Source organism: Megalobrama amblycephala, linkage group LG6 (genome assembly GCF_018812025.1).
Source record: "Megalobrama amblycephala isolate DHTTF-2021 linkage group LG6, ASM1881202v1, whole genome shotgun sequence".
NCBI classification, from domain to species: domain Eukaryota; kingdom Metazoa; phylum Chordata; class Actinopteri; order Cypriniformes; family Xenocyprididae; genus Megalobrama; species Megalobrama amblycephala.
The window spans coordinates 18,828,839-18,855,501 of NC_063049.1; the positions used below are offsets into that span (position 1 = coordinate 18,828,839).

The 26,663-nt window shown below is 36.0% G+C and overlaps 1 protein-coding gene across 4 annotated transcripts in view; it reads right to left on the bottom strand.

Annotated features, from left to right (window-relative positions):
- The window catches only part of thsd7ba (thrombospondin, type I, domain containing 7Ba), a 320,311-nt gene that overhangs the window by 89,216 nt on the left and 204,432 nt on the right, over nt 1-26,663 (bottom strand). For all 4 annotated transcript variants that reach the window (XM_048193226.1, XM_048193227.1, XM_048193228.1 and 1 more), the window contains exons 10-11: nt 8,646-8,837; nt 5,056-5,284 (exon numbers count right to left, since the gene is read on the bottom strand). In XM_048193226.1, the coding sequence (XP_048049183.1) occupies nt 5,056-5,284; nt 8,646-8,837 (421 nt within the window). The remainder of the gene's footprint in view (nt 1-5,055; nt 5,285-8,645; nt 8,838-26,663) is intronic.

The window sequence follows — 26,663 nt, forward strand, 5'->3', positions numbered from 1 at the left end:
CAGACCACTATAAACCAGAGTGTGATGTGTTCTCTCCAGACTGTAAAGAAGCTTAGATTACCAATTAATTTGTAAACAAGGTTGTATTTGACACCTCTTTCTCCTTAACACACGTTATGCCTTTCAAGCTCTCGCAAATGCTCTCCCACTGTGAGCTCAAGGCAGGGTTTACATTGCAAAAAAACAAAAACAAAAAAATCTTAATCAGTATGCTTGTCTTGTTTCCAGTAAATGTCTAAACACCCCTAAATCAAGATTTAAAAGATTTACTTGAGAAGTATAGATGTGTAATACATCAGTATTTGTTTTCAGAGAATAAGCCTAACAAGCCAAAATCTTACTAGATGTTGTTAGATTCATGTTTGAATAAAATAAATACAATAGTAGCCAAAAGTGATGTTTGGCTTAGGAAAATTGAGATCTTCACCCTTTATTTAAACGGACTATCTATTATTTACACAAAGTGCAAATAGTATCCCTTGTTGGCAAATGCTATTTACATTAACTCCGCCCATCAATGTCTGGTTGGGCCACTCAAGTTAAAAAAAAAAGAGAATTCAATATCTTCAGTGGTGCAGCAGTAGCGAGCAAGGCTTGCATCTGTGAGGCTTTTAACGTGATCGACGCGGGTTCGAATTTGCCTTTTGCCAAGCTCGCATTTATTTTCAATAAAAATGAAAATGTTCTAAAAGTGGGAAAAAACTGCGAACGAGTGTTTAATAATATTAAAAGTGTTTACTGGGTAGGGTTAGGGGAAGGTGTAGGGAGGTTTTCTTTCTCCCAATAAGGCAGCATCCATTAAATAATTTTAATAATCATTTACACTCTATGATATTATTGCATCCTGTTAATGTACAAAAATACTGAGGTGCAAATAGTAGCTGCCAATATAAAGTATAGATAGCATCTAATTGCTATTTACTCTTATTGCAAAGAACTGATACTTTACATGGAGTAAATAGAATCTATTGATTTTTCACAGTGTAAATAGCATATTGCTAAGAAAATGCTGCTATTGTAACTTAATGTACATAGAATATATTGCTATTTTCACTTAGTGTAAATAGCATTTATATTTGTTGCACTTAGTGCAAATAGCCACTGCCTTATTTAAATATTAAAATATATATTAAAAATTTGTTAAATATTTTATAAGCATATTGCATAGTTGTGCTGGCAGTCAATTGATTTATTTGTGATAATGCAATGATACATGCCAAATTGTATGTACAATTTTTGGCCAGGCTGTCATACAAAGAAATTACGAACACATGCGAAAACAAAAGAGAATCAACAAAATATTAATAACTGATTATGTTGTAGTCAATGTATGCTTTTTCCTGTGAGTTTTTTGTTGTTCTATGCATTTTTTTGCATAGTAAAATAAAACCTATAGCTGTAGTTTGCCTTTTAGTGTTTCGTTCTTCTCTCATATTAAAAAAAAAAAAAAAAAATATATATATATATATATATATATATATATATATATATATATATATATATATATATATATATATATATATATATATATATATACATATATATATATATATATATATATATACATATATATCTAAAAAATTTATGTATGAAAAAAAAATATTTTGATGGTTTAATCGAACTTATAGGGTCATTAAAAACAAATATCCCCTCTGGACATCATATATATATATATGAAGAGTTTGGTTCCAAAACGCAATAATTCCATTTTGATTAATTTGAGTAAAAAGGTGTTTTCTTTACCAAGAAAGTGGCAAGATGAAAACCACTATTTTCTGTTTCAAACTTTCACATAGCATCTTTTGGTTATAAAAACATTAAAAGTTCAAATCTACATTTTGATTTTAAAAAGTTTATTATAAAAACATGTTATTTTTTTCCCCCAAAATGCAATAAATCCATGATACTTTTTTTTCAAAATGCAATTAATCCATCAATATAAAAGTTATTTTTCAAATTGAAAATACACAACAAAGTAAGTTGATTCACACATATATGACAGAGTCTAAACTTTGCCAATATTTATCTTATGTACAGACATTTTACTAAAAATACATTCAGCCGTCGCTCCCAAAATGAATTCAACGGGTCATCTTGTTAATGTTATAAATTATTTGTCATTACCGATTAAAGAGTATCTTGCGCCACCGCACTGTTAAATAAACACATTTGCCAAGTACATTGTTATTAAAATCGGCTTTTTAAAAAGCCTTCAATGTTTACAGTGGGTGGAATGGTGCGCTGTGATTGGTTGAGAGAGGATATATCGTGTTTTGGAGAAAAAGGAGACTGGCGTTTGTCGCATTTTGGAAAGAAAGGGAGGGAACATGACAGAATAACACGACGGATATCGCATTTTGCGCAAAATTAATAAATGACCTTTCAATACTGACCATATACAATACTGATTTTGGCGGAAACTTGATTTTTTTAAAAATGGCGTTTATCGCGTTTTGGAACCAAACTCTTCATACCTGTATAGTGATGTCCAGAGGGGACATTTGTTTTTAATGACCCTATAAGTATAAGATATTTGAACACAAAATGTAAGATCCAGACAGGTGAAACAGAATATTTTTGTAATTTTGTAATAGAATGATTCAGTGATAAATACATTTTCAACAATATTTTGTTGCCACCTAGTGATGTAACAATGTACTCGATACAGCTGTTATTAGTTGTTAGTTGTTATTAGGAAATAGATCATGTGGGTGATGAAATCGAGAATGCGATCTTTTAAAGATTAATCGTGCAGTTTGCCTTTGCGCACCTCTCTCTCTCTAGATATGTGACGTATATGAGTAGCATGAGGGCTTTTCAGTGCATTCATTGTTATAATATTCATGAGGTGAGACGTCTCTATTAAAGGATATGCTTCTCGCACTTTGCCCACCCATCACACCGGAACCGTTTTCCGAACAGGGTTGAAAAAAAACCCTACACTTTTTGCCCAGAAGACGTATCGTTTCATACAGTCATGTGACCATGATAATATCGAGACAATTTTGCAATCGCGATACCACGATATTGATAACATCGTTACATCCCTAATAGAAATATTAGATATTAGACTAAAAAGACAAAAACTGGCATGTGTTTCCAGGCAGCCCATTCCCAAAACTGAGGTAAAGACAAAACCTAGAACCAGGCCAGCAAAATACGCCAGCTCATAAACTCACTTTACGTCTGTGTCATTAATATAACAGAAAGAAATGGATAAAAGACTGCATTATTTATGAGCCCCTTTTCCTGATGCACAACACAATATCTTCTCCATGCAATGCAATAGAACATTTTACCTTACCCAAAGTGCGCCATTACACCACTCCCACAGGAAACATTTATCAAGGAAAGACCTGGGGCAACATGAACCTCTCATAGAGGAAACAGAGGGAAACAGTCCAGCCTGCACTCAGAGCCACTCACAGCACAAGACTGAGAATACTGACAGACACGATGTGTAAGATACGGCTTCAGCACAAGTAAACCAAGCGTTTTTTCCTAGTGAAAAGGTCAAGGAAATGTGAACATCTCTTGAGAATCACTTTCTGATGTTACTGTACATCATTCATGCAGTATAAACACGATGTTTGAATGGAAAACCGTCAAAGCAGGATTTTAGGACTGCGTGATTATGTATAGTAGCAGGATGCCTCAAAGACGCATCCCAGAGCAGTAGTGTCTAATAATATCTGCTTTAATTTAGCGCTTTGATCAAACTAAATGTACATAATATTTACAAAAGCTAGCAGAGGGAAATATTTTTCTCTGGGAATTTCTTTATTGACCAAATATGCATGTCTTACTGCACTTGTATTTGAAAATATACATCTGGGAGAGAAAATGCTGACACTGTTTAAAAGATAAAGCTATAAAAATGGATGATCCCATAAAGGAAACCGGCCACATTGTAAAACTGAAACCCTACAAAGATGTTCTAAATCGAACGTCAGCACATATTTGATGAGGTAGTTGAATGTATTTGATAAGGCTGTCTATACTACTTTTGGTGGAATAAGGGAATCTTAAGCTTTGTTCATACATCACATAAATCCTTTTAGAGATCAGATACGTTTGTTCAGACAGTGCAGTCAATAAATGATATATCAATCTATATTGGCTGCCCTAGTACCAACAATGCTAAGAGACATAACAGAGTGATAGCCATGAGCATTACCGCATTTTACCCATTCATACATATGCCGTATCCAAAACTGCTCCCTTGTTTGACTATTCATACATAGTGAATCACATTGAGAAAGAGAATTTAGATGCAGATGTACTATGACTACTGCACTTTGTGTATATTAGAGTCACAACAACTAAGTCACAAAAACTAACTGAAATCTTTTCTGAATGATACATTTAAAAAATCTGATTTTAAACGCATTTCATGTCACAAAAAGGATAGGTTTTCAATCCAGTTTCAAAGGGATTTAAAGGGATAGTTCACCCAAAAATGAAAATTCTGTCATCATTTTCTCACCCTCAGGTTGTTCCAAACCTGTATGAATTTCTTTCTTCTGAAATTTTGAAGAATATGGGTAACCAAACAGTTGATGGACCCTATTGACTTCCATAGTATAGGGAAAAAATAAAATGGAAATCAAAGGGGTCCATCAACTGTTTGGTTACCTACATTCTTCAAAATTTCTTCTTTTGTGTTCAGCATAAGAAGAAAAAATCATACAGGTTTGGAACAACTTGAGAGTGAGTAAATGATGACAGAATTTTCATTTTTGGGTAGACTATCCCTTTATCTCAGATTAAAAAATAAAATAAAAAATAAATCAGATTGCTGCCTGTCTGAACAAAGCATTATTGCCAGTATCTGAAAGAAAAAGTAAGTGCTCTACGTTATTTAATATTAAAAAGCAGTGAACACCAAAGATTAGTAAAAAATACCACTTCAACTTCAAGCTATGAGCAATGTTGGAAAATCTATGTGCTTTAATAATCTACCCTCCACAAAATGCCACTGCAAACACTTTTAGTGTGGTGTGTGGAAATACACAAATCCACAGATTATAAATTTCATACATAAAAATAAGGCACCTTTTGGGAATAACCGGCCCAACGCCCATTTTCATGCAGACCACTTTACGAATCTGCACCCCGACAGCACAGGTGGCCGTTCCGTTCCAGTAGCTGGTGCCATTTAGATTCATGGAGGAGTCTTCAATGCATGGTCCCCATGGCGACGCTTCCCAGTAGAATGTGATGCATGGATGATCATTACAAGTTCTCCACTCCTCCAGAGCAGTAGCAGCTGGACATGCCTTAGCTGAAATGAAAAAGATCATTAACTGCATTACAGATGGAAAACCCTCTCTTAAGTTTGCTTTAATGCTCCATAAAATGTTAACGACCTACATGAGCATAAGAGGCATGAAACAGAAATCTACTGGGACATGTGAAAAGATGTAGATATACGAATAGAAGAAACTGTTCATTATGTAATTTCTGAACCACCAGCATCAAATGAATTTTTAAAAAATAATGTCTCATTGACAAAATGAGACAAACTAAGTTCGGTTGCCTCAAACTCACACCATTGATTGAGTCAACTTTGCTGTTGGGCTCCTCAAACAAACAGCACATTGCTGAAAGAGCCAATGTCACAGTGTTTACCAGTGTTGTTATCGTTAAATAAAACTTTTAACAACATTTCTGTTAAAGGGATAGTTCACCCAAAAATGAAAATTACTCACCCTCAAGCCATTCTAGGTGTATATGACTATCTTCTTTCAAATGAACACAATCAGATATATTTAAAGGTATCCTTAGTCCTTAGGTCTAGGTATATAATGGTTGTGAACGTTTTGAAGCCAAAAATAATTCATCCATCCATAAAAAAAATTAACCCATACAACTCCAGTGGGTTAATAAAGGCCTTATGAAGCGAAACAATACTTTTTTATTAGAAAAATATCCATATTTAAAACGTTATAAATTCAAATAACTAGCTTCCGGTGGACGACCGTATGCAGAATGCGCAAGTCGATTTGTGGCGGAAGAGTATCCTTTGACCTAAAGTACAACATAATGACGAGCATGGAGGAAGAGAGGATAGAGCAAAACAAATCACCGGTCACGGATTATAAATCTAAAACGATAACTTTTAAAGAGAAATTTCAGAGGATTTCGATACAAGAGAACAGCCCTATTTGTTTGAACCATGAGAGGCGTCTAAGCTTACAATACTCCTATATCCTGCGTCATACATCGCATCAGGGGGTTGCTAATTTAGCGCAAGTCAACTTGTGCATTCTGCATACGGTCATCCACCGGAAGCTAGTTATTTGAATTTAGAAAGTTTTAAATATGAATATTTTTCTTACAAAAACGCATCGCTTTGCTTCAGAAGGCCTTCAGGAAAGGTGCCATAGAATTTAAAATTGAATTTACCTCGGCACAGTTGAATAACAAGAGTTCAGTACATGGAAATGACATACAGTGAGTCTCAAACACCATTGTTTCCTCCTCCTTATGTAAATCTCATTTGTTTAAAAGACCTCAGAAGAACAGGCGAATCTCAACATAACACCGACTGTTACGTAACAGTCGGGATCATTAATATGTATGACACCAATATTTGCATATGCCAGCCCATGTTCAAGGTATTACACAAGGGCAGGGAGTATTAACATCTGGATGTGCAGAGCTGAATCATCAGACTAGGTAAGCAAGCAAGAACAATAGCGAAAAATGGCAGATGGAGCAATAATAACTGACATGATCCATGATATCATGTAAATTGTCTTTCTAAATTTTTCGTTAGCATGTTGCTAATGTACTGTTAAATGTGTTTAAAGTTACCATTGTTTATTACTGTATTCACAGAGACAAGAGCCGTCGCTATTTTCATTTTTAAACACTTGCAGTCTGTATAATTCATAAACAACTTCATTCTTTATAAATCTCTCCAACAGTGTGTAATGTTAGCTTTAGCCACGGAGCACCATCAAACTCATTCAGAATCAAATGTAAACATCCAAATAAATACTATATGCACACGATCCGAAGCATGCATGCAGTATGCATGACGAACATCTTGTAAAGATCCATTTGATGGTTATATTAGTTTTATAGTCGAGAGCTCGGGGGCGGGGAGCGCGAGGATTTAAAGGGGCCGCAGCCTGAATCGGCACATATTTAATGATGCCCCAAAATAGGCAGTTAAAAAAATGAATTAAAAAAAAAATAATAATCTATGGGGTATTTTGAGCTGAAACTTCACAGTCACATTCAGGGGGCACCTTAGACTTATATTACATCTTGTTAAAAACATTCTAGGGCACCTTTAACCCCCTGGAGTCGTATGGATTAATTTTTTTTAATGGATGGATGCATTATTTTTGACTTCAAATCGTGGCCCCCATTTACAACCATTATAAACCTTGGAGGAGTAAGGATATTTTTAAATATATCTCAGATTGTGTTCATCTGAAAGAAGATAGTCATATACACCTAGGCTTGAGGGTGAGTAAATCATGGGATAATTTTCATTTTTGGGTGAACTAACCCTTTAATGCCTTTAACTGAAATATAGTTGAAATACAATATTGTAATATTAAATAAAATTAATCTGTTATCAAAATAGAATCTAAAACTGAAATTAATATCAGCTCATCTGTTTCAGCTTAGGTTTTATATTGATGCATCCCAAAACCTTCTTCCATCATATTATTGTACTTGAAATCAAATGAACAAACGAAACCGGAAGAAGCTGAATGTATATTCTACATGTGATGCAGGAACACCTGTGACACGTTCTGTGGGACCAACTTCCAAAATTACTTCTGCACTTTTTATAATTAAAAGTAATTCCTACTCCATCTGCCCTTGAAGCAAATGACATTGTATTGACATTCAGCCTTTCTCCATAACACAGGGACTCATTATGAGTGTAACGTAGACCAGCTGAATATTAATAAGGGCTTGTCTGATTAATGACACTTGGTGGATGGTGTGTAGAGGTTAGGACATTATTTCCATTTTCCAGATGCATAGAGAGAAGTGTATGTAAGAGCATGAACAATGCTGTTACTCAGTATGAGTGTGTGTGTGTGTGTGTGTGTGTGTGTGTGTGTGTGTGTGTGCGGCAGCAGAGGGGGCGGGAGTAGTCTCTAGACTAAGGTATATTTAAGTCTTAATTACACAGCTCTTTCTGTCATTCCAGAAGGACTGTGTGTGATTGGAAAAGCCCACAGCTGTATGTAGGCAGACAGAAAAATGAGACCCTGTGAACACATTTTTATCACTGCTCCTCTGAAACAAATATACAGAATGCAAAATTGCTCCTCCACTCACAAAAACAAACTGATTAATGGTGTTATGTCACCCTCAGAGTGATATTAAGAGTAAATTACTTCCCTTGTCAAATCAATATCACGGCATTAAATTGTCTGTTTATTTATAAACATTTTTTTATTATTATAATAGATAGGAATGTGCAGTGAGACTGGAACACAGTTGGGAATGAAAGAGATAAGGAAATGACACATGCAGGCCAGACTCAAAGCTTTGTCTTCAGAGGCACCACGCCATGCCACATGCACCATTCATTTGTGTGCCTTATTTTTTCTTAAATTAAAAATACATTTTTATCATCCAATTTCTGTGAGAGATAAAAGTCAACTGACCTTCTCCTGGTAATCCTAATATGATCCGTGTGCGGCTTTGTCTGCCCTCTGAGTTTTTACTGGAGCAGCTGTGGGAGCAGGATGACCAATCAGACCATGAGCTGAGCACACAGTCACCTGAACACGCCATTACACAGGACACCTCTTTAGGGGGTGGCTCATCTTCACAGAGTTCCTCAGGAACAAGCTGCCCTGTTCAGTGGAACATAAGACAAGTTGTAATGTCACCATCATTACTTGGTGTTACAGGTATCAAGGGAGTTTACTGTTGTCTTTCCAAACTTGCACATTTGCCCGTTTCTTTACTGAATAGAAAAAAGTGAATTATACTGGCCATTGTGAACATTCAATATTATAAAATATATATTGTAATATACAACTGCAGATGGATGGATGGATGGAGGATTATGTACACTGAAGAGTGATTGGTGCAAAAAAGCAGCTTTGCTATTACAGAAAAATATATTTAGAAAAAAAAAATTATATATATATATATATATATATATATATATATATATATATATATATATTTAAATAGAAAACATAATAATATTTCACAATATTACTGTTTTTACTTTGATCAAATAAATGCAGCCTTGGTGAGCTTCAGAGACTTCTTTCAAAAACATGGTCCCACTTTATACTATGTGGCCTTAAAAACTATGTACTTACATCAAAAATTATTATTACATAAATTATTACTGTGTCCATATTGTATTGCAAAACACATTTGCTGCTATTGAGGTGGGATACGGGTAAGGTTAGTGACAGGTTTGTTGGTGAAGCAGAAAAAACTGTTGTGTATTTACATATATATATACACAGTGGGTACGGAAGGTATTCAGACCCCCTTAAATTTTTCACTCTTTGTTATATTGCAGCCATTTGCTAAAATCGTTTAAGTTCATTTTTTTCCTCATTAATGTGCACACAGCACCCCATATTGACAGAAAACACAGAATTGTTGACATTTTTGCAGATTTATTAAAAAAGAAAAACTGAAATATCACATGGTCCTAAGTATTCAGACCCTTTGCTCAGTATTTAGTAGAAGCACCCTTTTGATCTAATACATTCATGAGTCTTTTTGGGAAAGATGCAACAAGTTTTTCACACCTGGATTTGGGGATCCTCTGCCATACCTCCTTACAGCTATGACCGCTTCGCCCAACGGTTCTGTGTATCACTACACAACACTCTTAGCGACCACTCTTAGCAATGTAAACTGTTTGTTCTCAATTGATATTGTTCATTGAAGCTTACTGTATTATGTAGAAGAGTATTGTGAGAAAGAGATAGAGTGAGCGAGTTTATTACCTGCATTCAGATTTAGCATTTTCCTTCAGGTCAGTCCTATGTTCATAATAAAAAGTCTGTTTAAATGTCCGATGCATCATTGTGTCCTTTTAACATTTAAAGGGGTTCTGACAGCGCTAGTTAAAGCATTTGTCAGTTGCGTCTTGTTCCATTTTCAAAAAAATTTAGTCTTTTCAATATAAAAGTCTTCGCTACTGACTGACACACTCATAAAGACAGTCTTTGCCGCCATCTAATGGCATGAAAATGTAACTTCTGTTGCTGTTCACGGTCAGGGACTATTTTTTTCTGGCGGAAGGAAGGCTTTTAGAAAAAGTTTACTTCATGAAAGTTGCACTGATACATATTTCTGTCTTTAATATTTGTATTGTGTGGTAACTGTATAAAAGCAAAAAGGTACCCGAGGCTAGTGCTGTATCGTGAATAAGTCACGGCTGAAGGGCGTTGTTAGGCACAACGCAAAGCGGAGTGCCTGTAACCCCTTCAGCCTTGACTTATTCACGATACAGCACTAGCCTTGAGTACCTCATTGCTTGTATATATATATATATATACACAGATTTCCTATACCTTCATGTTCTCTAGATATTGTCATTGGCCTTGAAAAACTCATATTAGTCAGAAATGCAATGTATTTTCGCATTGAGGTGGAATAAGTCATCCAAATGACAGACACATAACTTAGCATTAGAGTAAATCATGATTATTATGAGGTCCCTGTTATAAATGTGCTCATATTCACTGCTTTCATCTTTTTAATGCAACTTTGATGAAGACTAAGTGGGTTTTATTTCCAAATAAGAGATCAACAGTTGTGATTCATCAGCCTTTTTGTGTTCAATCACAGAAATGGAAAACATGAAAATAGAAAGGGCAATTTAGATTTCATTATGATGAACACAACCAAGTACTGAACACTAATATTCTGATGACGCTCCAAACCCACACAATCAAGACTGTCAAAGCTACGACTGCACATAGTGATAATGCCATCAATTTCTCCATTAAAATGATCTGCTCTTCGATCTTCAAACAAATTAACCAAATGAAATATTTGCTTTGTGTGTTGCCACTGATTTTACTAATGACTGCTTGATCAGATGGGCAGAGTTTGTTTCCTTTCGCCTGCAGGAAGGAAAAGATTTGAACAGGAAATAGTATTTGAGAGGATGAACCAAAGGCCATTTAATTTATTGGATGCCAGTGAGCTATCAAAAGACAGAAGAGAAAGAGAGCTGGAATGTCTGCTGAGGTTAGTGAGAGGAAAACTCTCATTTCATGCATGAAAGATAGACATTAATCCTTCCATTCACTTCTCTAGGATTACACGAAACGTTCCTATAACGATTAAACCCTAAAAAACATCCCCAACAAACAAGTGCACATCCTTCTTATGCACCACCATAACGGATCAATTTCCTAAAAAAACAAAAAACAAAAAAACAAACAAACTGAATGAGTGAGGAATTTCAGCGGTCACGACAAGGCATCATTATTTCTCATGAACCCTGTCATTCACTTTCAAACATGGGGTTAAGCAATAGCAACCCAGGGCCAGATTTGTTATCTATTTTATTTTTATTTTTTTTTCCCCTGCTGCAACTGCATCCATGTCAAGAGGCTAAGAATGTTAGATGGGTGATGTTCTTAATCCAATGAGGCATAGATGGAAGATATTCCCTAAGGCGAGTCTCCAGCCCTCCGCCTCCAACCTTTAGCACCAGGCTTCTTGAGTCATCAAAGCAAAGAGACTGGCGAGGAGGGACTGTAGGCATGTTCTTGGCAATCAAATTGCTATTGCAAAACACTGCAGGCGACCACGTGACCCAGACTTCAATGAGTTTGAAGATAACTGTTGCGTGCACAAGGTGGAGGACCCCTGAGCGCAATTTAAACTGCAGGCAGAACCGGAAACCTCCATTCATCTACAATGAGGTCTCTACACCATGAAAAGACAGTTTGGAAAAAGAGGTATTTGGTCTATTCTTGACACTGACATCAAGGATCCAAGATATTGAAGAGATTTATTGAGCCCCTGAAATGAGTGCATTAGCATTTCTACAGGCTCCTGCAATGCAGAGAAATATCAAGAAAGATAGACAGACTACCTGCATTAAATAAATTGTGAGAACTACCATTGAAAAGTTTGGGGTCAGTAAGATTTTTTTTAATGCCTCTTATGCTCATTAAGGCTGCATTTATTTGATCACAAATATTGTATAAAAAGTCTATTTTAATGTTTTAAAATGTAATTTATTCATGTGACGGCAAAGCTGAATTTTTACTCCCGTCTTCAGTGTCACATGATCCTTCAGAAATCATTCTAATATGCTGATCTGCTGCTCAAGAAACATTTCTTCTTTTTGTCACTGTTAAAAAACAGTTGTGCTGGTTAATATTTTTGTGGAAAATGCGAAATACATTTTTTCAGGATAATTTGATTGATTCTTTGATGCATAGAAAGTTGTCTTTACTGACACTTTTGATCAATTTAACGCATTCTCAATAAATAAATGTATCACTTTCTTTAAAAAAAAAAAAAGTACTGTAAGTATACTTTTTCTACAATTAAGGAAACTTTTCTGAAGAAAAAAAGTGTTAGATTTAGAATAACTAAAAACATTTGGTCTTTTTAATGAGCCTTTCCCTTTTTTAATAGTTTTAAAATGTAAACGTTGCCTGATTGTCCTTATTTTGGACTTTTTAAAACTAAAACAGTTAACTTTTTATATTTTTTATAATTTTTTTTTAGCTAATTGACTGCCATTGAACGTGTTTGCAAAACTACCGCTTATCCCACTTTATCATTAGCATCAATATATTAAATTCCACATCACACAATTCAATTAAATTCAATTCACATTTATTTGTATAGCGCTTTTCACAATACATATCGTTTCAAAGCAGCTTTACAGAGAATGCATGTCAACATTACAGTTTAGAGAATAAGCTAATAAGCTAATAATGTAATAATTTAGGCAATTTAATTTACAATCACTGTAGAAGGTAGAAGCAATGAGCTCCTGGAAATAATGAATTACATATTAACAATAATTAGGATATATAGAAATTTGGGAATGTGCACGTAACACCAAATTCTACTTAAAATCAGGGGCCGTATTCACAAAACATTTTATCTTACCACTAAGAGTTCTCCTAAATGGCAGTAAAAGTTTTTAGCAAAGAGTTTTCTCTTAAAACCTATTCACAAAGCTGCTGAGACAAACTTTTACAAAGGAATAGACTTAAGTCTTAAGCTAAGAGTAAGGGCGGGGTTGACCTCTTTGCTATGGAGTATACACACAGTGATTGGCTGATGGGGGAGGAGTCAGTGATTTAATCATAGAAATATTGTAGAATGACGTGTCATGTTGCCATATTCAAATAAAGGTTTTACAATATAAATGTTGCCCTATTCAAATTAATATTTTTAATATAAATGATGCCATATTCAAATAAAGATTTTAAAATGTAGGCTAAGTGTCACTAATTAAACTAATATGTACAGTGAATTTTGGACCGCCTCTTGGATGTCTGCATCTCGGAGCCCTCGATCCCCTTGGACAGCACACCAAATACGCTTATTTTTTAAATTTTTTTACTCTATTCAATCATTTGTAAGTGTGAACTCATGAAAACCACTGGCACAGGTAATCTGACAATATTTATTTATTTGTTAAAGTTTTTTTTTTTGCCATCTCATCGTAGATTCAAATCTATAAATCAAAATGTACTGCATTTATGAAGAAAAGGTTCAGCACCCAAGGCTCTATCGCTACTGCCTCAATAGTATTCAGTGTCTTTAGGTGGATTAGGACTGTTTGTGATTTGGTCTTAGTGACTTAGGAGTCCTCTTGACTACTCCTAAGGTTTCACAGATTTAGGAGCTGGTTTTAGCGCTAAAATGCTTTGTGAAATACTCTTAGAGCTAAAATTAGGACTGACACGCCCATTATTTTTAAGAGTTTCTCCTAAATCGGCAATTTAGGAGCTACTTTTAGCCTTAAGATGTTTTGTGAATACGGCCCCAGATTTTTACTCAAGGACATGTTATAAATGAAGTATAGTTTGAGGAAGCTTCATTTTTCAATATTTAAAGTTGTGAAAAACCCCTAATTGAAGAATCACCCATTATGAAAATGTCTAATGAAGTGTAAAGTGCAATTCATTCTGCTGTTAATGCATATTATACACTACTCTAATGTCCATGCTGGTCCAGAAGCTGGTTGACCATGGTGTTTCAAATCAAACAAAATAGGAATATGATGGTGAGCAGCTATGTCGACCTTTTCAGCAGGGATGTCATATTCTCATAAAGTTAGATAATGTATACTGCAGAATTTCGTACACCAACACATTCAGTGGTATAAATGGTGATGAGTGACAGAAACTCACAAAAAGCTCCAGAGAAAGAAAATAGCAGGAATTATACTGCAAAAATGACAGTTCAAGAGTCAGAAATAAAAACCAAGCAGCGAATGTTTTCATTTGAACCAACCGCGCAGGGCTGTTTTTCTCGTCTTCTGAATTATGCACAAACTGTAATACCATAACAGGTGCTTGGCAATTTTAACACCTAACTGTAATAAGTTAAATTGCAGAAAGAATAATACCAGAGCTCCAAATAACAGCACTGACTTATGGGTCATATTGCAAGCATTAAATGATTCCAGTTTTCCACCTCCCTAAATCAATCCACTTCCTCTCCATGATATAATATATCAGAAATAATTGTGAAAGTTTGAAAGGAACACTTTGCCCCAGGAGGGCTGGATGAAAATGTGCATGCAGATTGCGGAAATTAACCTTAACAGCCCACACAGAGAGCAAAAAGCATTGGAAGGGCCACATCTTCCTGGCTGAAATCTCTTTGGCTCACTTGCATTTAAGAGGAAAGAAGAATAAATAAATAAAATAGTGCTGCTTGTGAGCACCCCTTAATCTGTGTACCATTTCATGCTACGCTGTTCACAAAGTACAAAACCCTCCACACAAAAATGAAAGAGAGTAGGAGGGAGAGAGATCAAGAGAACAACCCTTGATTCCCCTGCAAGCACAGACACAATTTTTTTTTTTCTTTTTGAAATTTTTGTGGACTATGATAAAACCATGCCATTTAAAAACCAAAAAACTACCTTTAATTTAATCCCACATTAAAGTTTGAACAGAGCTGAAACAATGTCATAAATGGAAGTGATAACGAGTGTGACATGAGACCTGATCTCAGATCAGTTCTCAGTGAACACCTCCTGTAGGTGGATGAAAGTTGGGACTGATTCATCATTCATTTTTTAGACAGTCAAGGACAAACCCATTCACTTAATAGCTCACAGGGGATTTTAGTAAATTAGTTATGGCATGGTCTTTTTACAGTCTAAGAGAGCTGAAATTAATTACCAAAAGCATGATACAAGCACTTTACTTTTTTATTCAAATTCTAACAAAAAGTGAGGGTAAAATATAATTGTGATTTTTAAAGCTGCTGTGTGTAATTTGTGCACCATTAGCAACACCAACAGGGAGGTGGCTAAAAGATGTCAACACAATAGAAGATGAGTACAATTAATTTTAGCTGAAATGAATGAAATAACTACCAGCATAATTGTATACCTATTCTTGTTAAACGAAAACTTACCTTAAAAAACAAACATTTAAAACGAGGACACCGCGTTTTGTCAAAACCAATTTTGTCCCTACCACAGTCTTTCTTCTGTTGAAAATGGAAAAAAATAACTTGCGGTAGAGATGTATCAAATACAAAGGAATTGTTGAGTAGGAGTTTTCATTTCATTAGTGTGTGTTAGCCTGGTAAGTTGTCAGCACTGGAATTTGAAGTTTTGTGTGTTGTGCTGTGGTTGTCATTAGTGCTGAATCTTGATATACAGCATTGTTTCCTCCTGCACAGCTCTCACCTGCAGTCCACCCTGCATTTCAACGACGATATCACAAAATATAATTCAAACGCACCTACTCTCCTGATAAAACTACTGGCATGAATTAGCCTAACTGAGTCTGTGCGTCTGTCAACAGCGTTCGGCAGCAGTGCCTCTACTAATAGCGAAACTGTTAGATTATCAACCTCAAGAACCACACAGTTATTACCTCCCTGGTGAGATATGTCATATATCTTTTAAGTCGCTAAACTATTTACTGTTTATTCATCAGAGCAGCATCAGAGCAGCAGCATGTGTCTGCACTGCATGTGTGTGCGTTTGAGAGAGAGAGAGAGAGAGAGAGAGAGAGAGAGAGAGAGAGAGTATGTGCTTTCAGGACATAATGTATTTGTGGCAAAAACCATGAAACCATAATTTGTCGTTTCCATCCTATTGTTTACTATATTTATTTATTTGCTTGGTCAGTGTCATTGTGGGTTTTGTTTCTTTTGCTGTTATAGGCTTTAAGGACCTTTTGAAAAAACTGAAATCATTTGGAGAAGTTATATGGAACTGTAAAGTGGTCAAGACCTGCCTGGAACTACTTTAGCCGTGCGTTTCCCTGAAAATAATTGCACACCTTAGAACTAGGGGTGGGACGGTTCAGCTTTCTCACAGTTCGGTTTGTATCACGATTTTAGTGTCACGGTTTCGGTACAGTTCAGTATGTTCTGTAAAAAAAAAATAGGACAATTGTCAAATAAAGAAAATAAAAACAAATAATCTAACTATAAGAAACAGCACAAATAAATACATGAGAGCTAAGATACAAATAAAATAAACAATGCTTCACAGGTTTTTCAGGTATCTATCAGTAGCTTTCAGGTACAGAAATTGAATAAAGTAATCAAATATAAAATAACACTGTATATAAACTTCTTTGAATAGTTAAATAAAGATTAAACATTATTGAAGTTACAAAAGTCAACAGTCTAGAGTGATTTCTTCGTGCTTTGTCGTTCGATTAACATTAACAGAATATTAGACTGTCCCTTTAAGACATAATTCAAAGATCCAGTACACTGATACTGATAGACATGCGTTGTCTGTCTCGTTTTTCTCCTAAGACATAACCTACCATGTTTGTTAGTACTCGCTACTCGCTAAGTTGGGCATGTTGACATAATTTTTGTGTGAATTTGTCCGTTTAGGTGCAAGACTCGAAAGAGAATTTGAGCGAGAGTATTTGTGCAAGCTCTCTTTCGCGTCTTACGGATGAATTTTCAAATGGTTCAGGTTTAAATGGCTTTAACTTAAAAACAGATAGCAACGTGAGATGCTCAGGTCTCACCTGTGCTCATGTCGCGCACTATCAACACCCTGTTGATGACGGCGTAAATGACTGGTCGTGGAGCTTTTGGCATGTCACTGAACATTTGTTTACAACGAGTGACCATTTTGTCCATGTTCCTTGGATCATCGCTGTTGTAACGTATTGGGAAACTAGAATGCATATCCATTGACTGAAGCATATGTTAGCCGAATCCATCTGTCTTTTTTGCACGTTGTTTTCAACAAACCATATTATAGATGCGTCATCAGATTTGGGATGAACCGCGGTGCAAGCGCGTGCCGAACCGTGGGTGGAGAACCGAACGGTTAGATTTTTTACAGCAAATCGTCCCACGCCTACTTAGAACGTTCATCAGATTCGAGCATTCAACAGCCTCGTAGTATAATATGTTGTAATCAACACAACACTGTTTTTAAAAACAAAGTACAGTAACGCCCAGTCCAACTAAATTAAAGGTGCCCTAGATTATGTTTTTAAAAGATGTAATATAAGTCTAAGGTGTCCCCTGAATGTGTCTGTGAAGTTTCAGCTCAAAATACCAAATAGATTTTTTTTAATTAATTTTTTTAACTGCCTATTTTGGGGCATCATTATAAACGCGCCGATTTTATGCAGAGCTCACAGAGCTCGCACTTGCCTTTAACAGCATAAACAAAGTTCACACAGCTAATATAACCCTCAAAATGGATTTTACAAAGTGTTCGTCATGCATGCGTCGGATTATGTGAGTATTGTATACTGTTATATTGTTTACTTCTGAATTTGAATGAGTTTGATAGTGCTCCGTGGCTAACAGCTAATGCTACACTGTTGGAGAGATTTATAAAGAATGAAGTTGTGTTTATGCATTATACAGACTGCAAGTGTTTAAAAATGAAAATAGTGACGGCTCTCTTGTCTCCGTGAATACAGTAATAACTGATGGTAACTTTAACCACATTTAACAGTACATTAGCAACATGCTAACAAAACATTTAGAAAGACAGTTTACAAATATCACTAAAAATATCATGTTATCATGGATCATGTCAGTTATTATTGCTCCATCTGCCATTTTTCGCTATTGTTCTTGCTTGCTTACCTAGTCTGATGATTTGGTTGTGCACATCCAGACGTTAATACTGGCTGCCCTTGTCTAATGCCTTTTATAATGTTGGAAACGTGGGCTGGCATATGCAAATATTGGGGGCGTACATATTAATGATCCCGACTGTTACGTAACAGTCGGTGTTATGTTGAGATTCGCCTGTTCTTCGGAGGTCTTTTAAACAAATGAGATTTATATAAGGAGGAGGAAACAATGGAGTTTGAGACTCACTGTATGTCATTTCCATGTACTGAACTGAATTCAATTTTTTTTCATTCGAGGGCACCTTTAAAGTCCAACAAGTATTTTGCACATTTAAAACCACATTTTTCTCATACTTGACTTTTTTGTGCACACCACATATCCAAATGTCCACCCTAGAGTGCTGCAGGGATGACGGCTTTTTAGGCCAACCCAGGAGTTAACATCACCCTGTTTCCCTCAACAAACAGCCAATAGGATTTTTCCATTGGCCTTTGGATTATAGCAGAAAATAAGCTCAGTGTCCGAGTATATGATTCTTACACAATTTGTTAATCAAAATAATCTTTACAAATGAAGACAACTTTTATGAATTTTGGAGCATAAATTCAATCATCAGCAGTAAAAAGTAAAAAACTATACCACGATTGCATAACTTCAACTCTTTAATTGCTTTATAAAACTTCTTCTCAAAATTCTTTTAATCAATTTAAAACCTACAAGTTGGCAAGACTGTAAAAAAGAACAAGTGAGTAGATGAGATTTCCTGTTCGTCGTGATGCCGTTTATTGTCCCAGACAACCTCTGTAGTCCCATTTAGCTATTTGTTACCAACTTCCATTTCCAAAGCATGTAAAAGCTTAAAAAAAAAAAAAAAAAAAAAAAAAAAAAAGGCCATGGACTTTGGGATGATGGAACCAAAAGTCCAAAAATGCTAACTGATTTCTGATTTTTAGGACTCATTCCAGCAACAATCTATAATTTTCCAAATGACCCATCTTTGGACAAACAGGTGGTCTGGCCCCAAACTCAAACCATTGGTTGAACCAGACAGCTCAGATAAACAGAGAAAAGCTGAAAGCATCATAAAGTTTTCAAAATATTTTAACATCAAAGAAATTACCTTACATTTAAAGATTAAATTAATTTGCGAAGGGATTTAGTGCATTAAGTTTCTATGCGGCTTAGAATTAAGTGACAAGATCTGACTACACTGTTAAAAATCCTTCCTGTTCCAGCTCAGTCACTCACACCACTTAGTATTCATTGACACATCAAAAAACATAAATATTAATGCTGAAAGGTCCATGTAAACACTGAATCCTCATTATCAACAGAGATGTGTACAAAAAGCGGCTGCTTATGCAGTGCAGTATTACCAGAGAGAACCAGGGAGATCGAGCGGTAATGAAGAACGGGAAACCCACCTGTCAGACCTCTGTACGGTGCAGACCTTACTCTGCATCATATCTGTCGCATTATATTAATATTTATAACAGCAACAACTAATGACACTCATAAAGGAATGCTGTACATGACAGAGAGTGTAATGCAAATTAACAATGTAAACAATTACAAAAAGTGAAAATGATGTTCAGACATCATATTAGGAGAAAAAATATCAAATGTGATCATCACCCTAGAACAGACTGAAGATTGAATGTTACCCTTAGAGATATCACAACTATGACCTTTAAAGAATGGGAATAAAAAATAACCCTGGAAGACATCAGATAGGTGGAACGTGTCACCTCGCATAACCTTCTTCTGAGTAAAGTCAACACAAAGGTCAGAGAGACAGAGGGCAGCTGTCATTTAAATATAAACAACAACCTATGCTTGAAATGAAAAGGGACACATGCCAGTTTTCTCAATTCTTAATGTGATGTGATGCCACAGATGAAAATTCATGAGGCCTATACACACACACACACATACATACATACATACATATACATACATACATACATACATACACACATATATATACACACATACATACATACATATACATACATACATATATATACATACATACACACATATATACATACATATACATACATACATACATACATTATATATATATATATATATATATATATATATATATATATATATATATATATATATATATATATAAATTGTAGTACATGCTATAAGTACTCCATATGAAATGGTGAGTATTCAGTAATTGGCACTTTCTTTGCTTCTTGTAAAAACGGCACAGCCTCTCAATCTGTCATTTCTTTAACCGTTAATCGCTTTAGGGTTCAAAGCCAGAACCAAGACTCCACCTGTCAGTATGAGATGATTTTGAGAATTGATCAGAATTAGTTCACCCCAGTCCAGATATTGACAACACTGACACGCAGGCAGAAGGTCATTTACCAGATTAGTGTCACCTGCATTGATCAGACACACTGATAACTGGCACTTTGACTGATCACACACAGTCAGAAAGAAAACAGATAGCCCATGATTTCCCACCCTCTCCTCTGAACCATTTCAAACAGCAGCACAAGCTCTGTCTGGAGTTATCCTGCCTTGCCATCTCGTATGGACTTAAAAACACTTATCTTTCCAATCATAATTGTGCCTTTAAGGTAAGGTTAAGTCATTCAACTATTTTAAGTACAAAGCTCAGAAGTGAAGGTTCATTTTTTAAAGGCTTCTTCAAATGCTTGGAGACAGCTTTATGAAAGAAATGTAAGACTTGACAACACTCTACAGAAGTGCGGGCTCTTGTACTGCCTAGAGGCTTTCTGAGGTCCACGACGTGAAAACACTGGAACAGTTGGGCGGCTGTCGGCCTCATTCTAACATAATAAAGACACTGATGAAAACCCATCTGTGTCCCACACATGCCTCATTGGGGGCTCATGCCATACTCATCTGACTGCCAAAAGCACTTCTTGAGCAAACCATATTAAAAATCTAAGCCATATTAAGAAATATAATGATACTCAACAGCATGTAAAGAATACAGACACACACAATACATATATATATATATATACACACACACACACACACACACACACACACACACACACACACACACACACACACACACACACACACACACACACACACACACAATCTGCTGAAGTTCAAATGGGGAAGAAAGGTGATTTAAGTAACTGTGAACATGGCATGGTTGTTGGTGCCAGACGGGCTGGTCTGAGTATTTTTCAGAAACTGCTGATCTACTGGGATATTCACACACAACCATCTCTAGAGTTTAAAGAGAATGATCCAAAAAAGAGAAAATATCCAGTGAGCGGCAGTTCTTTAGTTGAAAATGCCTTGTCGCCAGAGGTCAGAGGAGAATGACCAGACTGGTTTGAGCTGATAGATAACTACTCGGTACAACCGAGCTCAGAAGAACATCTCTGCTGAACATTTAGATGGTAAGGTCAGAATTTGGCATAAACAACATGAAAGCATGGGTCTAAACTAAACATCCTTAAAACAAAATACATTTACCTGAGAAGAAAAAATATTTTTAGAGATTTTTAGAAGAGAGAGAAAAAAAATAAAATATAATATATATATATATATATATATATATATATATATATATATATATATATATATATATATATATATTACACACACACACACACACACACAGTGCTCAAAAAAGTTTAAGGAACACTTTTTAATCAGAGAATAGCATCAACTCCTGGGATATTGATCTGGTCAGTTAAGTAGCAGAGGGGGTTGTTAATCAGTTTCAGCTGCTTTGGTGTTCATTAAATTAACAACAGGTGCACTAGATGGGCAACAATGAGATGACCCCCAAAACAGGAATGGTTTTACAGTTGGAGGCCACTTACATTTTTTTCTCTACTCATCTTTTCTGACTGTTTTTCACTAGTTTTGCATTTGGTTAGTGTCAGTGTCACTACTGGTAGCATGAGGCGATACCTGGACCCTACAGAGGTTGCACAGGCAGTCCAACTCCTCCAGGATTGCACATCAAAACGTGCCATTGCCAGAAGATTTGCTATGTCTCCCAGCACAGTCTCAAGAGCATGGAGGCGATCTCAGGAGACAGGCAGTTACTCTAGGAGAGTTGGACAGGGCCGTAGAAGGTCCTTAATCCATCAGCAGGACTGGTTTCTGCTCCTTTGTGCAAGGAGGAACAGGATGAGCACTGCCAGAGCCCTCCAGCAGGCCACTGGTGTGAATGTCTCTGACCAAACAATCAGAAACAGACTTCATGAGGGTGGCCTGAGGGCCCAACATCCTCTAGTGCTCAATGCCCGGCACCACGGAGCTCGAATGGCATTTGCCATTGAACATTAGAATTGGCAGGTCCGCCACTGGCGGCCTGTGCTTTTCACAGATGAGAGCAGGTTCACCCTGAGCACGTGAAAGACGTGAAAGGGTCTGGAGATGCCGTGGAGAACGCTATGCTGCCTGTAACATCGTTCGGCATGACCGGTTTGGTGGTGGGTCAGTGATGATCCAGTGATGGTCATGGAGGGATGCACAGACCTCTACAGGCTAGACAATGGCACTCTGACTGCTATTAGGTATCGGGATGAAATCCTTGGACCCACTGTCAGACCCTACGCTGGTGTAGTGTGTCCTGGGTTCCTCCTGGTGCATGACAATGCCCGGCCTCATGTGGCGAGAGCATGCAGGCAGTTCCTGAAGAATGAAGGAACTGATACCATTGAATGGCCCCCACGCTCGCCAGACCTAAATCCAATAAAACACCTCTGGGACATTATGTTTCAGTCCATCCGACGCCGCCAGGTTACACCTTAGACTCAGACCCGCAATTACAGTTGATGGTGATGAACATGATGCAGGACAACTCATGTAGCAGCCTATAGTAGCCTATAGAATGCAGTCATATTCCCCTAAAATTCAAGATATGTCCCTGTATGAGTTTTTGTCTCATATTTGTATCTTATGCCATAGTAAAGCAATATTACATGAGCAACAAGTGCAATTTCACACAAGTGCTGTTTTTGTTTCATTTCACGAGTGCAAATGTGATACTGATTTTACACAACAGTTCAGTAAATAAGAAATGAATATTGTTTTGTTACATATAAAGCCATAGCAGAACGATTGTGCATCTCCGAGCAACACAGCAGTGTTTCTGAATGAATTTGCATTTTGAATTGGGGGAACCAATTATTCAATGATTCAATTTATTTGAACCAATTATTATTCAATTTATTTGAACAAATTATTCAAATAAATAGACATTTACTGCCACTTACTGGCAGTTTCAATTTCTTATTTAGAGTATTATTTCATAAAAAAAAAAAAAAATCACATTCTATATTAATAAAAATAAATTAAATTTAGTTGACCCAAAAATGAAAATTCTGTCATCATTTACTCACCCTCATGGCCATTGTAATTTATTTTTAATAATAATAAATCTTTCTAAAGCTACCTTTTGTTATGTCTATTTGATGCCTTACTCATTTAAAACAATAATGACTATAAATGATCTTTTGGGGGTAATTTCTCAGCCAATTAATTAAATTAATTAATTGCCACATCTTGTAAATAATTTAATCGCTTGACAGCCCTTATATATAAAAAAACTATTCCCTTCTATAAGCCTTAATATTTCTTCTTCTCGATATTTTTTACTTGAAAACAAGATGGCTTGTTTTAAATAGACCGAATTTCAATTGACCACAAGGCAGCCTTTGCAGAGTTATATATAGATTTGTATATTCTTCCTACAGACGCACTAAACTGTAAGTGGCCATTAACCGTTTAGAAGCTCTAAACCTCATTATCATCTAACGTAACAATGAAGGAAACAATTACAAACAATGAATAATTAGTCATGAAACAGGCACTCTTCTGTATAGATGGATTTAAGAGAGAGTAGCTGTAATTTTCTCTGCTCAACCACCCAAACACAGCTGCCAGTCATACTCGTATCATAAAAAGTTAAGTGGAAAAATGTGGGGTGTACATTTAGTCTGCATTAGAACAGGCTGAGTGAGGAATGCCTGAAAAGCAGAAAGCACCTGCCATGAATGGGGAAACTGTAAATGGATCTCAGCTCCAGGTCCTACCTGAATTATTAATATATGAGTGTTTATTGCTGGAAACTCACTCTCAAAAATATATCACAATGGCATGCGAATTCAAGTACCATTGTGTTTCCCCTTAAACTTGCTTCTTCAGACTGCCCACTGTTATTAATGCCCTTTCAGAGTTTAAATTTTAAGTTTAACCTTTATTTGAAAGCTTGAACATTCAATTTTGGGATGGAATTAAGGGTAGAGCACAGAAACATCAGTGCGATACAGTGTTTTTTGGTCACCCGCAGTGAAACTGCATCCATGCACTCAATCATGTCGGCTAACTTGCAACACTTATAATTTAGCGCTGTGCAACACTGGGCTGACACATTACTTACCAAGTGACAGCCAAGAAGCTGTACAAAGTAAAAACCGTGTGCACCATCTCCCCCCACTAAAAGAGCAATCAGTGCCAGCTTGCCCACGGGCACATGCCGACATCTGTGATGCAGATGAATCTTACTGATGCAGCAAGGGTCAGTGCTCCAGTAAGTCAAAGAGAGCTGTAAGTCTAACTAATGTGTTTCCTGCTGAAAAGAACAGTGTACTATAGCTGCTCACTTTTGGATGATGATGTCCCCAATCAAGTGTCTTAACTCACGACTGTCTTAAGAGTGTCCTTAAGGGGAGACACTACAGGCAAAAACACTGCTTTTTCAAGTACCTGTCAATTTTGAGATTTTGCGCTTTTTGGCTTTTCGTAAAGTGTTTTTTTGGACTGGTGGAAAGAAAACATCCAAAATACACTTTTAAGTGTATATTTTATAGCACTTTATCTATTTGCGTCTGTTTCAATTACAGTAGATATTTTTAAAGGCTGTTTTAAATGAGTTTTCAAAATGAGTGTTTTTCTCCTGCTGAGTCAGAAATCTAAACTTCAGCATACCTTACATACACTAAACTTTATAGTTTTATTCCTATCTATATTCTGAAGGTTTTTACAGAGGGGTTTGTTGATATATAATTTGCCTGATTTTATACATTTTATTCCTAAAAATGGTGAAAATTTATTTATTTTTCTGTCTGTTGACAGTATTTCTGATTAATGGAGTGATGAAAGACATATCCAAAAACCTTTAAAACTGTTTTAAAAACCTTTGACTCTAATATATCAAAAAAATAAATAAATAAATAAATAAATAATGAAGCAAGAATTTTGAACCTGACTTCATCCAATGTTCGGATTTTTATTGTAGAAATTTATGCAAATTAGTCCATATTTAATTAAATAACGGATATTGCATATTTAAACATAACATTTCAGAAAACTTGTAATACAAAAAAATTTTTTGCAATTCTTAATGTAATCAATCAACTGGGGAAGTATGGTGATATCTACTAGTTATTTATTTCTACCCTATTCACCTGGGGTGTCTTGCCTTAAAGGGTTAGTTCACCCAAAAATGAAATTTGTCATTAATTCCTCACCCTCATGTTGTTCTGCACCCGTAAGACCTTCGTTCATCTTCGGAACACAAATTAAGATATTTTTGATGAAATCCAAGGGTATCTGATCCACACATAGGCAGCAACGGCATCTTTTGACGTCCAGAAAGGTAGTTGAAAACATGGTTAAAATAGTCAACATGACTACAGTGGTTCAACCTTAATGTTATAAAGCGACAAAGAATTTTTTGTGCGCAAAAACAAAACAAAAATAATGACTTTATTCAACAGTTTGAACCGTTGTCATATGTAGAGAAATCAGTGCAGGCTTCCTCGTTTACGCCCGAATGTCGGCTCATTATTGGCTGGATCCTGTGTCAGCATCACATGCATGTATCGTGCTGCTCACGTGTTCAGCTTTGGCCAATAATGAGTTGGTGTTTGGAAGTAAACAAGGACGTAACTACCTTTCTGGACATCAAAAGGTGCAATGACATTGCTGCCTATGTGTGGATCAGATACAAGTTTCAAGTTTAGTTTATTTATATAGCACCATTAAAACAGCTGACCAATGTGCTTTACATCAGATAAAATAACTACAAGCAAAAATTAAATAATAGTGTCACAAATAAAATCAGAGACAATTTAACCAACAAAATATCAAAAGAAAGAACGACATAAGGGTGAGTACTTAATGACAGAAATTTCAATTTTGGGTGAACTAACCCATTAAACCCTATTTGGATGGGATTTGTTTAACAAAATATGTCTGTAAAGCAATTGACTCTGCGCGTCTGTAATGTAACGTTTTCACACAGGATAAGCCATGTCTGTAGAAATCGCCTGGGACGGCAGCAGTTGTACTGCTTAATATGTTTGTGAAAATCGTGATTTTTTTTTTTTAGGATGCTCTGATAAATAGGTTCAAAAGAACAACAATTATTT